Here is a 13,367-nt window from a genome sequence, read left to right on the forward strand (position 1 = left end):
ATCGCTTTTTCGACGTTTTTGATAAAATTTGTGATTTGCGCTATATCTCAAAAATCAAACAAAAATTTGGCAAATGCTTTATAATTAGGCAATTGGACCACTATGTGTATTATGGAATGTTTTTCATTGGATTGTTGTTATTTGTAAAAATTAGTACAAATTAAACTCATGAGTAGAGTAGGGATTAAAAAGCACTAAAATCTGAAAAATAGCGCTTAAAAAGCAAAATTATTTTCCTCAAAAAATCATGAAAATCTGTAAAAAAGCACAAAACTCTTTCTTTTTTGTCAAAATGCTTTTGAAGGACGGAAGATTTTAGACTGTTTTTAAAACTTTCAAAAGGCTTTTGAACTACTTGAGATCATTTGGAAGGTTTTTCGACTGTTAAACAGCATATTGAAGGTTCTGGAATGTTTTAATAATAATATAATAATAATAATAATATGTTTATTTAGCAAATTGCTATACGGAATACAGAGATAAGTAAATATGTAAATAAGCAAAAATGTAAAAAAGTACAGTGTAAAATCAATTAAAAGCTAAAACTAAACACTTAAATATCTAAAATTGAAACAAAGTCACGACCTAACAAAATACAAAACTCAACAAAACCAGACAAACTGCCCAAAATCTATCAATAATTGCTGTAAAAATATCACAAATTTAGTCCACCTTCAAAAAGTTTCGCATTAATACTTTAAAAGTTTCAAGTTTTTTAGTATTTTTGATATGAGTCGGTAGTCCATTAAAATCGTGCAAACCCTTAAATAATACTGTATTCAACATTTGACTGCTATTGCACTTTTCGAGTAGTATGAAATCATTACAGTGTCTAGTTTGATAATTATGTACGTCACCAAAAAACTTGACCCTATCGCATATGTAGGATGGCAACAGTTTGTTTTTAATCTTAAACACAAATACGTAAACATTAAACAGAATCTTCTGCCTCACGGTCAACATATCCAAAACTCTAAGCATAGTCGCAATATGCGCGTACCTGTCATATTTTAAAATGGTTCTCATGGCTCTATTCTGGATTTTTTGCAGTTGTTCAATTTTATAAGCCGGTAGACTATAAAGCAGTGTGGCACAGAACTGAAGGTGTGGCTCCGCTATACTATTATACAAAAGCTTCTTTGTGTAAAACGACAAGTGCTTGCCAACTCTCGCTATAAAATTTACTTTCCTGGAGAACTTCCTAGTTATATAATCAGCATGGGCATGGAAATTGAGTTCTGAGTCCAAAATGACTCCCAAATATTTTATTTGAACTTCATGTTTAATTCTTTGATTATCAATGTTAATATTAATGCTGTTCACATCGACACCACTGAGTCTGCCCCTCCTCCCAAAAAGACAAAATCCGGACTTTGATGCATTCAAGGAGAGTTTATTATTGCACAACCAGTCAAACAAGTTATTCAGATCTCTATTGACAATCTCCTGCATCCGGATTATGTCCCTTCCCACAAAGTAGATCATAGTGTCGTCAGCAAACAGCTCGACCTTACACATTTTCACTACCTTAACCATGTCATTTATGTATAGGAGGAAAAGCAGGGGACCCAGAACAGTTCCCTGTGGCACTCCGTGTTGCACCCGCAAAGATTCTGATACACAGTCTTTGTATTTAACTCTCTGTCGTCGATCGTGCAAGTACGACTGAAACCACTTCAAAACATTACCCCCAATGCCCATGCTGCTCAAACGCCTCAATAATATGCCCCTATCAACTGTCTCGAATGCCCTCTTAAGGTCCAAAAACACCGCCAACACAAAACCACCCCCATCCATCGACTTCACAAACTCACTACAAATACTGACAACAACAGACTCACACGAGTGGTGACTCCGAAAACCTGACTGATTCGCAATCAAAATATTATTTTCTGTACAATGCTTATGCAATTGTTCTTTTACAGCCAGTTCCAAAACCTTTTCGTAGACTTCAACGGTATTTATTGGTCTAAATTCGTTAAAAAGCTTTGTACCTTGCACTTTGGGGACAGGAATCACCATGGACTCCTTCCATGAATCCGGAAAGACACCACTCGCAAGAGACGCATTTACAACATCTAACAAACGGTTAGCAGCCACACCACAGACGTCACACAAAATCTTCTTAGATATGCCATTCACTCCTCCACCCACATCATTCATATCCTTCAATATTCGTTTCAAATCATTCATGGAAATTTTATCAAACTTGGAGAATGTAGACTTAAGTTCGTGAAAATAAGATAAGGTTTGATCCCCGACATTACACTTAGGAACACCACTGATTATATCTTCTATGCTTCTTATAAAGTACCTATTGAATTCCTCCGCTATAAGCGAGTCGTCGTTAGTTTTAGCAGATTCAAAGATTATTTCGTCCGGATCTGAAGAGTTCTTTTTCGGTAATAAAGTTTTTAATTGTTTCCACATTTCACGTGGGTTGTATTTATTGTCATCAATAATGTTCCTAAAATGTCCATCCTTTTCCGATCTAATTTGACTTACAATGAAATTACGCATCATCTTAAATTCCCGCCATGCATCTTCGTTATTTTCTCGAACCGCTCTAATGTACAATTCATCCTTCACTCGCATATTTTGTTTAATGTCAGGTGTTATCCACGCTTTGTTCAAATATTTATCTTTAAACACAAATTTTTGTTTTGGACACATAACATTCAAAACATCACAAATGCTATCTACAAAAATATTTGCCAACACATTTACGTCTCCACTATCATTTGTCCATTCAGCATCCAAAAGATAATTCCGCCATTGATCAGCATCATAACCCTTCATTGATCTACGATAAACAATTAAATCTTTGCATTCATTTGATGCCCGGTGTCCAAGCTGGACGGACAAGATACTATGATCACCGATTCTGGGTGTATGATGTACTGATACCGCTAGATTCTTATCATTTGTTACCACATAATCGATTAGCGTTTTACTTACGTTAGTAATGCGCGTCGGACTATCTACAACCTGTGAAAATCCATTTGAATATATATATGACAGAATTTTGTCTCCATAAAATGAAGGTTTTGATATATCAAAATTAAAATCCCCCATTATGACATTAATACCAGAAAACTCATTAACGCTATCAAGATATTCGTTAAAGAAATCGACAAACTGAGCATTGCAATTTTGGGGTGGATGATACAAAACGGTACAAAGATATTTAATTCGCGATACAGAAAACTCTACTGACAGCAACCACACATAATTACTAACACACTTAACTGTATTGACTTTATATTTGATGTCTCTTCTGATTAGAGCCATGACTCCCCCCGTCCTCTTGTTATCAGATACACACTGCTCAATACCATAGCCATCCACCTTCAATTCTACCAACTCTACGTCATCCGTCACATGAGTCTCAGATAAAAATATCATCAATGGCCTAGAATCATTTATCAGTAACATTAAGTCATCTTTATTATTTAAATATCCCTGACAATTCAAATACAAAATGCTCGAATTTAGATCTATATTTTTATTTAATTGCTATTGCAAAAATTTATTTCTTCGAATTTTTTCTATTCGTTTATAAGTTTCGCAATTTGCATAGTCCCAAGCGGGATGATTAATATCAAGGTTCATTTTAAATTTATCATTTGAATCAATACAGTTTACACATTTACAATTATCTGATTCGTCCATGCACTGCTTTGTATCATGATCGCCAGAACACTTAGCGCACATTATTTTATTTTTACAATCCTTCTGAAGATGTCCATATTTATTGCAGTTATAACAACGTACTATACCATAATCGTTAAAAACCCTACATCGACTCCAACCAATATTTATTATTTCTTTATTAATAAGCAAGTTATAAGAACTAGAGTCTACCTCGAAAATTATATTAAATCTTTTATTTAAAACGTTTGATTTCCGCAATATTTTTAACTTAAAGTCTTTAATGTTTTCTTGTAATTCGTTTTGTTTAATCACACTCATAATAAGGTCTTCCTCATACTCACTCTCAGTCACTCCAACTACCTTAATCCTATGATCATTCTTTTTCGGTTGATCAACCTCATAGTTCTCCCCAAGTTTCTTCTGTATTTTTTTCTCTTGTATTTTCTTCTGTTTTTTAGAGGCATTTGGAATCTCTTACACGGTTCACAAAATTTTTTGGAAGCTTCTAAACTGCTTTAATATCTTCTGGAAGCTTCTAGACTAGTTTAAAGGTATTTGGAATCTTTTAGAATGTTTTAAATGATTTTGGAAGTTTATAGACTATTTTTAAAGACTTCCGGCTGCTTTAGAAGCATTTTGGAGTTTCTGTAGGGTTTTGAAATCTTCGTAGGCTACTTTAGGAGCATTGAAGGTTGTGGATTGCTTTTAAAACATGTGAATTTGAACTTTTGGAAGCTTTGAAACTGCTCTAGAAGCATACGGAAGCTTTTAGACTGCCTTGAAATTTTTGAACAGCTTCTAGACTGGTGGAAGTTTGTTTATAAGCCTTTAGAGTGTTCTAAAAGCTTTTGGAAGCTTCTAGACTGTTTTGGAAGACTTTAGACTGCTTGAGAAGCATTTTGGAGTTTCTGTAGTGTTTTAAAATCTTTTTAGACTACTTTAAGAGCATTTGGAAGGTATTTGGACAGTTTAAACAGCCTTGAAGGTTCTAAGCTGCCTTTAAGGCATTTGAAACCACCTTGTAGACGGTTTTAGAAACTTTTGAAAGCTGTTAAACTGCTTTAGAAGCATACGGAAGCTTTTAGACTGTTTTAAATGCTTTTGGAAGCTTCTAGACGGTTTTGAAAGACTTCCGACTGCTTTAGAAGCATTTTGAAGTTTGCTTCTGGATTGCTTTTAAGACATGTGAATTTAAACTTTTGGAAGCTTTGAAACTGCTATAAAAGCATACAGAAGCTTTTAGACTGCCTTGGAATTTTTGAATAGCTTCTAGACGAGTTGAAGTTTGTTTGGAAGCCTTTAGAGTGTTTTAAAAGCTTTTGGAAGCTTCTAGACTGTTTTGGAAGGCTTTAGACTGCTTGAGAAGCATTTTGGAGTTTCTGTAGTGTTTTGAAATCTTTTTAAACTACTTTAGGAGCACTTGGGAATTGTTTGAACAGTTTAAAGAACCTTGAAGGTTCTGGACTGCCTTTAACGCATTTGAAACCACCTTGTAGACGGTTTTAGAAACTTTTGAAAACTGTTAAACTACTTTAGAAGCATACGGAAACTTTTAGACTGTACTTAATGCTTTTGGAACCTTTCGACTTCCTTTTTAGACTACTTTAGGAGCATTTGGAAGGTGTTTGGACAGTCTTTAAGGTTCTGGACTGCCTTTAAGGCATTTGAACCTTGTAGACGGTTTTAGAAACTTTTGGAAGCTGTTAAACTGCTTTAGAAACATACGGCTTTTGAGAGCTTCTAGATAAATTGAAAAGCATTTGGAAGCTTTCAGAAGCTTCTAGGCTGCTTTGTAAGCTTTGCAAGGCAGTTTAGAGGTTTTATAGTGTTTTAGAATGTTTTTACATTTTTTTAGACTACTTCAGGAGCATTTGGAAATTTTTTGGTCAGTTTAAATTTGTAAATTGATACTTATACATTTTGCAACATGTTTTTGTCGTTCAGAAGCTTTCAATATCTCAATATAACAATTTTTTGTCAAAGCAGTTATTAGTTTATTAAACTTGAAAAGCTTGTTTTGTAAAAAAACTAGTTAAACCATACAAAAATAGCAGTGAATAAGCACAAAAAAAAATAAAAAAGCAATTACAAAATCTGTCAAAATGACGTGTTTTTGCATAAATCGTTCACATTAGATGTCAAAGGTTGATTGCTTTTATTATTAACAAAAAGCAAAATTCCTGGCAACCCGGACTCTACTCTTATCTATATAAACCTATCTATTATCTATATATAGGTATCTATTTAAACCCTTACTATGTGGATGCTTATTTCAAATATATCATTTGGAAATATGTTTCTAAATAAACAAAATGTGTAGAATTAATTTGTTTTGAAGTAAAATTGGATTATTACCTAATTATGGTTTATTGGTATTTTGCATACCCCATTTTTAATTTTTGACAATATTTCCACTTGTTATGTGTGTGAAAATGACTAACAATAAATAAAGTTTATTACTCTTTACATTGGTGGCACGAAGAAAGAGAAAACATTACATTTTTCAAGTTTTAGGCAGTGTGCACAGTATGCTTCATGTTATGCTTATACAGACTAATTATTTTTCAGACAATGCGGCTACATCAAACTAACTGCAACTCTCCAGGTTTGGAGACTCATAAATAATAAACGTTTGTCCGGCCGTTTGGTCACGAATTTCCATTTCAAATCTTAAATCTCTACTGTACATCATGATTTAATAAATCTAATTTAAAATGCATTAAAACGGTCCGGGCGATTTTTTCTCTTTTGGTGAGTAAGCTGCATTACCAAATATGGACCGAATCCAGCAGAGTGTAAACAGCGAACCCATTATTTATATTCAATAAACAGAGCACCTTTCTTGGAAATATGCCAAATGGTATAGTCTTTGATGCGAATCTGAGTCGCTTTATTATGTATCCGCTTATTAAAATATAATTGATAGTTTCGATGGTCGTTCATGTTTGAAAAACGTTTCAGTTTATCATTATCTTAAAATACACTTGGTTGACATTATATTAAATGATTTTGCTTCATATTGTGTCCTAAATTCGATTGTCTACATGAAAATCTCGAAAACCATAGTCAAACTCGCTTTTTTGTAAAAAGAAATTTTTTTCAGCTATAAATAATCTCTAATTTTGCTTACTATTTGCAAATTTAACTTAAATTCATCTGTTTTGTTAAGCCAGTGTTGGGTTGATGAGCTTTTAAATTTTTTTTCCTGTTGAAGCTCATAATAAATTCGGAGATGAAAATGAGTCTTTTGAGATAACATCTTGGCATGCTTTTATCCGGCTTGCAAAAGCATTGAAAGATGCGAAGTAACATTAGCGAAGTCAATTAACGGCCTACACGCATGCAAAGGTACCTGGTATTTTACAAAGGATTCTTTGTTGTCCATGCCAAATGCAAAACAGCGAATTTAATAATAGGCTTACAAAGGTTCAACTCTTGTAGTATATGACACTTTTTAATTTTGAAATGTTTATGGGACAACGAGTCTCTCATAAACACAATCGGGGTATTAAGCAAAAATAAAACAGGGAAATTTACAATACATTTTACGCCTACCGGATCTATTTGGCCTGTGTTAAATTTGCTCGTTAAAAAATTGCTGTCAGGTTATATAGTGCATGGACGCGATTGTTAGGCTCTACCTACGTTTAGTCGATAAATATTCGTAAACGATTCGATGACAGTGAGTAAATTATGTAGTGTTGAGTAACAAAAGTATGTAGCAGGCGCCACAACATAAATCTCCGTCACTTATTGTGAGTAACACCGATTGCTACGCTATCTCCTTTCCTGTTTAATATAAACATTTTTTCTTTAATTGTTCCAAGATAGTGTCTTTTTTCGTTTTAGAGTGCCTATTATACAGGGTTTTTCAATGAAAAGTAGCCACCCTGAAAATCTTCCAAAATAAGACACGTCAACAAAGATTGCAAGGGGGACATCTTTTTACGTAGGATTTGAATTTCTGCCATCAGCCCCTTTGCCGCCCTAGCCACCCCCACTAATGGCACCATACCCTGTGTGGCACATCGTTGGAAAGGGTATTTCATAAGGAATTAATTGCACTATTTTATTTGTACATTTGCTTTGAATTGAGACCAAAAAAAATAAAAACTTTTTTTGTTATTTTGGTCAAACTGCTGATAACACTACCGAATACCTGTTTTCCATTCCATGTTTTTGCCTCAGTCGGTCAACTTGTAAGTTCGTTTTGAAGGAACATTGTCAATATGGTTTACACGACTGCCGAAAGAATAGAAATTGTACGTTCTATCCAGATAAATTAATTGGTCATCAATATGTCTTAAAGTTGATGCAAAAATTCATGAAAACTGCTTCAGTGCCAAACAAAAAACATCAACCTGAAAGACAAATTATTAATGAACCAATTGAAGTTGCTGTTTTGGGACAGGTTGCAATGGATAATAATCATTCTTTAAATCAAATTTCCTATGCATCGGGTGTTTCGACAAGCAGTGTATGAAGAATTTAAAAAAAACACAATTTTTATCCATACAAGGTAAAATTGGTTCAGGAATTAAACGAAGATGACTATGATAGAAGACTACAATTTTGTGAAATTATGTCTACTAATCTGACAAACAACGTGAACTTGTTGTACAATATTTGCTTCAGTGATGAGTGTATGTTTTTTTTTGAATGCAGAAGTGAACAGGCATAACTGTAGATATTGGTCATACACGAATCCACATTGGTTTAGGGAAACCCATACCTAATATCCAGAAAAACTTAATGTTTAGGCAGGTATTTTAGGAGACCACATCGTTGGTCCGTTTTTTATTGACGGTAATTTGAATGGCGCTACTTATCTTGAGCTTCTTGCCACCACTGTTCCGACCATAACAGAGCTACTAGAAAATGATGAAAATTTATTTGAAAATCAACTAATTTTCCAACAAGACGGTGCACCTCCACACTATTCACTTCCCGTTCGAGAATATCTGAACAATCGATTTCCTGGAAGATGGATTGGTAGACGTGGTCCCATGGGATGGCCTGCGAGATCACCCGACCTCACTCCGTTGGACTTTTTTCTATGGGGGCATTTAAAATTTAAAGTCTATGATGCAACACAGCCGGCCACTATTGCAGACCTCAGGCAGAGAATAATACATGAATGCCGACAACTGACACCGCAAGTCCTCACAAATATTCGCGAACTCTTCCAAAGTCTCTTGTATTATTGTATGGAAGTTAACGGAGGTTATTTTGAGCCATTAATTAAATGATAACCGCTATTTGCTATTATTTCTGCAGTTAACAAAAAATAAACACAAAACGTATTTTTTATTTTTTGAAATAGTTGAAATAACTAATTTCTTATGAAATACCCTTTCCAACGATGTGCCACACAGGGTATGGTGCCATTTGAAAACTTAGTGGGGGTGGCTATGGCGGCAAAGGGGCTGATGGCAGAAATTCAAATCCTACGTAAAAAGATGTCCCCCTTGCAATCTTTGTTGACGTGTCTTAGCATTTTTTAACAGAGAAATTATTTTGGAAGGTATTCAGGGTGGCTACTTTTCATTGAAAAACCCTGTATATACAATTCGAAAATATTCTGTAGCTGAAAATTGAAGAGCGGCATTTTTCTTCTAACATGCAATACATATGAAATCTAGAGTGTTTGTATACTAAACTAGGATTTTACGTGGCTGGAATTGTACACGTTTTCGAGAAAATACCCTTTACTTAGGTGATAAATGAACTAAACGTTTAGGAAAATGTTAATCCATCATAAGCGTGGGAGTAGAATTTATTATTCAGCACAGACAGAACTTGTCTTGGATAATTTAAAAGTTGTGAAGGTTTTAATAATATGTAAAATACCCTTTAATGGAGAGAAAAACTAACTAATGGTAAAAAATTGTAGTTTTGAAAAATGTAACTGATATGAAGTAAGGATGTTTTTACTTTGTTATTTTCTAACAAATTTTACCTTACACATCCTTCTCAAGTTTTACGTGCAAAGCCAAAAAAAGTTGTTTTATTTTGGCGTAAACATGTAGTGATTGGTTTTATCCTCATTAATGGGTTCAGCTGTTTTGGGAGTAAAAATTAAAAATATGCTGCAATATGGCAGTGATTAATGCTAGAGAGATTTTTAAGTCTACGAGGATTGCACCTTGTTTCACGTTTCACGTTCTTTGTACTCCCACAATGCTTCGGACATTTTAGCGGTGGATTCTGCGAAAGATTTATCGAGCGACTGGAGACTGGAGAGTTGCTCGCACAAAACAGGCACATTTGCGGTAAGGGCTGTGGTTGGAATACGAAATAGTTTAATTTGCAGAACTCACAAGATTACCGTCGCCACGCTACCACCAACCAAATGCATAATCCATGGATGTTTTATCGCCCGAAAACGTATAGTCAACTAGAATACTACATACGACTTAAATATTTAGAGGAAGTTTTATTAAATTGACAATTCCGGGATGGTGCAATGCAAGTTGTATTACCTGCAGCAAATTTTGATTCAGGTTGTAGGTACCTGGAACTCAGTAACAAAATGTCAAATCTGGTTTCAAAATTTAGCACTCTGTAGGTCAGTAACAAAACAATTTTTTGCTGCACTGTCATGAAATTTGATTTGGAACACTTTGCATATCCGGATAAGGAGGACCTGATCTTAAAAACGGTTAGAGATACAGATTGAATTAAATATAAGAAGATATGGATAATTAAGAATGGTCTCAATAAAATCACATTATCAGACTTAAAATAATGACACTTCTTCTTGGAAACTTTTAAAGCTTTTTAAAGTAAATTTATCAGTTTTTTATTCCAACGTTTTGTCTTTGCGGAACCATCATCCTCATTTTTTGAAATGCCATGATTACGGAGCTTTTCTTCCATTTGAACCAAATCTGTATCTCTAACTGTTTTCCAGATTCCCTTAGTTCCTTTTCTCCCATATTATGGACACAGTGTATTTGAAATAAAAAAACATTTTCGGATTGAATAACACACAACATTTAAAATCATCATATTTTAGGCCATCAGACTCTGGCAAAAAATTCTGTCAGCAAATAACTTTACTAATTTAAATTGACCGAGAATTAACGGAGTTAGCTATTGAGTAAAATATAACCAATCACTCTGTAGTATGTTGCGTGTGTGTCAATCTAAAAATTAACTAATAATTTCTAATTGAATTGTTTTGCTTTATTTTTTTTTAAACCTGTTGTTCCGACTTAGAATGCCTTGTAATCAGGGATGTAAAATTTCCGGAAAATTAAGTTTATAGAAATTTTTTCAGAAATTTTCGGTAATTTTCCGGAAAAATTGGGAAATCTGAAAATTCAAAAATAATTTGTTTTTTACATTTTTGTACTATTAACTTGAAGGTATTTAGTAATTTTTGTACTATTAACCTGAAGGTATTTAAGCAGTTGAAAATAAAAAAAGTTAATGTTGAAAATAAAAAAAAATCTCAAAAAAATCAGAAGGTGAAAATTCTTGACAATTCTAGTTTTTAACTTTTCATGGTAAAACAGTGCATAGTACCAAAAAAGTGTATAGAAGGTAAAAGTTGCATTTGTGGTAAAAACTTCAGACCTCTAACCTGAAACGTTCCTGAGATATTGAGCAAAAACTGCAAAAAACGAGAGTCACATTTGACGGCCTCTAGCGGCTAAACTTAGCCTTGCCCTCTCAACGTCACGTGATAGCCCCGTTCATTAGCTTTCTTTTGTTATACGGTGTGTTTGTACAGAGTGTTTCAAATAAGCGAGTTATGGACGATTTTCTGGAAAAGTGCACCAAAATTTCGCTCAAATTGGAAATTTCTGCTTTCGAGGAGGGTGAGTAAGGCTCCTAGAGCAAAAACAATAGATTATCGATACAAACATTTTACATCAAGTAGGCCTAGGATTTGACGTAGATTCCAAAAATCGAATAAAAGTTTGGATTGTTGCTCAAATTTGGGACACCCTGTGTACTGATGGATTATCTAGGAATAAAGTATATGCAAATATCTACAAGATTCATATTTGGTAAACTACTCCAGTTTATTGTCAACTTGGTTATTTTGACAATTATAGGGTGGTGCAATATACCAATTTGTAGCCTTTAAAATTCTCTTTTGGCCACCCTGTATAGCGTTTTTACCTAAAACGTCAAATAACAGAGTTATTTACTGTTAAAATTGATTTGTTTGATTTTGACAGTTTTTACTGTGACACCCCATAACTCTGTTATTTTGACAGTTACAGGGTGATTCAATATATCAATTTGTGAAAACCAAACGTTAAAATTGTCTTTTGATCACCTTGTAACCCATATATAGTAGAAATGTCACGCTACCGAAAGATTAAAGCTTTTATTCCGGAAATGTGTTGTCCAGGAGTGATAAATTTATAAGTAATATTTTTTCAAAAATTCCTACTATTTTGAAAAGTGTTAGGTTAGGTATACAACATTTTTCAGAAAATTTCCGGTAATTTTCCGCAAAAATTGGAAAATGTGAAAATTCAAAAATAATTCGTTTTTTAATTAATTGTACAACAATCCAAATAAAGTTTAATGTAAGTACTTTTAATCATTTACCCCCGTTTGCACCGTCGTTTTGTAAGCCGAGCTTAATTTAAGTGTTGGTCAGACTGTGACAGTACAGATGAAAAAAGTCACACTCTAAACCACACTTAACTTAAGCTATGCCTAAAGTACGACGGTGCAAATGGCGCTTAGATTTCTTAAATTATCTCATTAGAATGCATGACAAGTGTGAAAGTCCCTATAAAGGAAAATTTTCATTTAAGCATGAAGTAATTTTTCGGTAAATTTCCAAAAATAGAAATTTTCCGACCTGAAAATTACCGCTTTTACATCTTTGTGTAGTGTAGGTTAGGTTCGTTTCAAGTGTTTGCCTAAAAAGGTCTTTGTTTTTTGCTTAAGAAGAGCGCCATTGTAACATTATTTTTAAAAAGATTATCTAAAAATGAATGGTGTACAGATGTACACCTGGTCCGGTGCATTTGATATGGTGAACATCTAAAATATAACAGGTCCAATTTGGTTAACTAACTTATTGCTCTCGTAGTTTAAAATTCCCTCATGTTTCTTCCAACAATTTCTCGTGTTTGTCAAATTCAATTACTGCCTTGGAAACCGTATCGCAGGAAAACCTACCTAATTTTCTATATGCATATGCTGAAGGCAGACTAAAGCTCACTCCACATATTGAAAAGGTAAACAAACTCGCAGATTTGCAGGTAGAGATCAGACGAATGAAATTTTACCAGTCATATGAAAACGAGTCTCGAATGTTTGGGGATGACGGTATTTCATCTTAATGCTTTGTGGGCCCCGGGGAAGTTACGGAGATTCTGAAAAGGAAACGAGTTGTGAAACGTGTAATATGTATCATCTGCTTTTACTATTCTCAATCAGTCTGCTTTATGTGGTTAAAAAATACGTTTGGCTGTTAACGTAATATTGTCTGAACGGTTGTGGTTATCGTAACACGCGTATGGTTTAAGGCGGATCAAATGTATATTATAAGATCTTGATCTACCCGTACTCTAAATGCAGTCCCTAAACGCCCCAAGGCACCCCAAAAGATAACACTTTGGATTTACGCAGTTACCGCCGCAAACATAATAATCCAATTAAAAGACATGCCCTTATCTCCCTGCACCACCTACTTAATTCGATACAAAAATAGCAGGGGGTGAGTTGCCTAACGGGGT

The 13,367-nt window shown here is 34.1% G+C and overlaps 1 protein-coding gene across 1 annotated transcript; it reads right to left on the minus strand.

Moving 5' to 3' along the window:
- Nucleotides 1–663: 663 nt before the first annotated feature.
- On the minus strand, nucleotides 664–3,435 carry LOC145724633 (uncharacterized). Its single transcript, XM_081972988.1, has one exon. The coding sequence runs from the start codon at nucleotides 3,433–3,435 to the stop codon at nucleotides 664–666; it is 2,772 nt and encodes a 923-aa protein (XP_081829114.1).
- Nucleotides 3,436–13,367: the final 9,932 nt, after the last annotated feature.

This window comes from Ips typographus, linkage group LG2 (assembly GCF_016097725.1).
Source record: "Ips typographus isolate SLU linkage group LG2, UJ_Ityp_2.0, whole genome shotgun sequence".
Taxonomy (NCBI): domain Eukaryota; kingdom Metazoa; phylum Arthropoda; class Insecta; order Coleoptera; family Curculionidae; genus Ips; species Ips typographus.

Excerpts from the sequence above, each read along its gene's own strand:
- LOC145724633 (XM_081972988.1), bottom strand. The coding sequence starts at position 3,435 with ATGTTACTGATAAATGATTCTAGGCCATTGATGATATTTTTATCTGAG.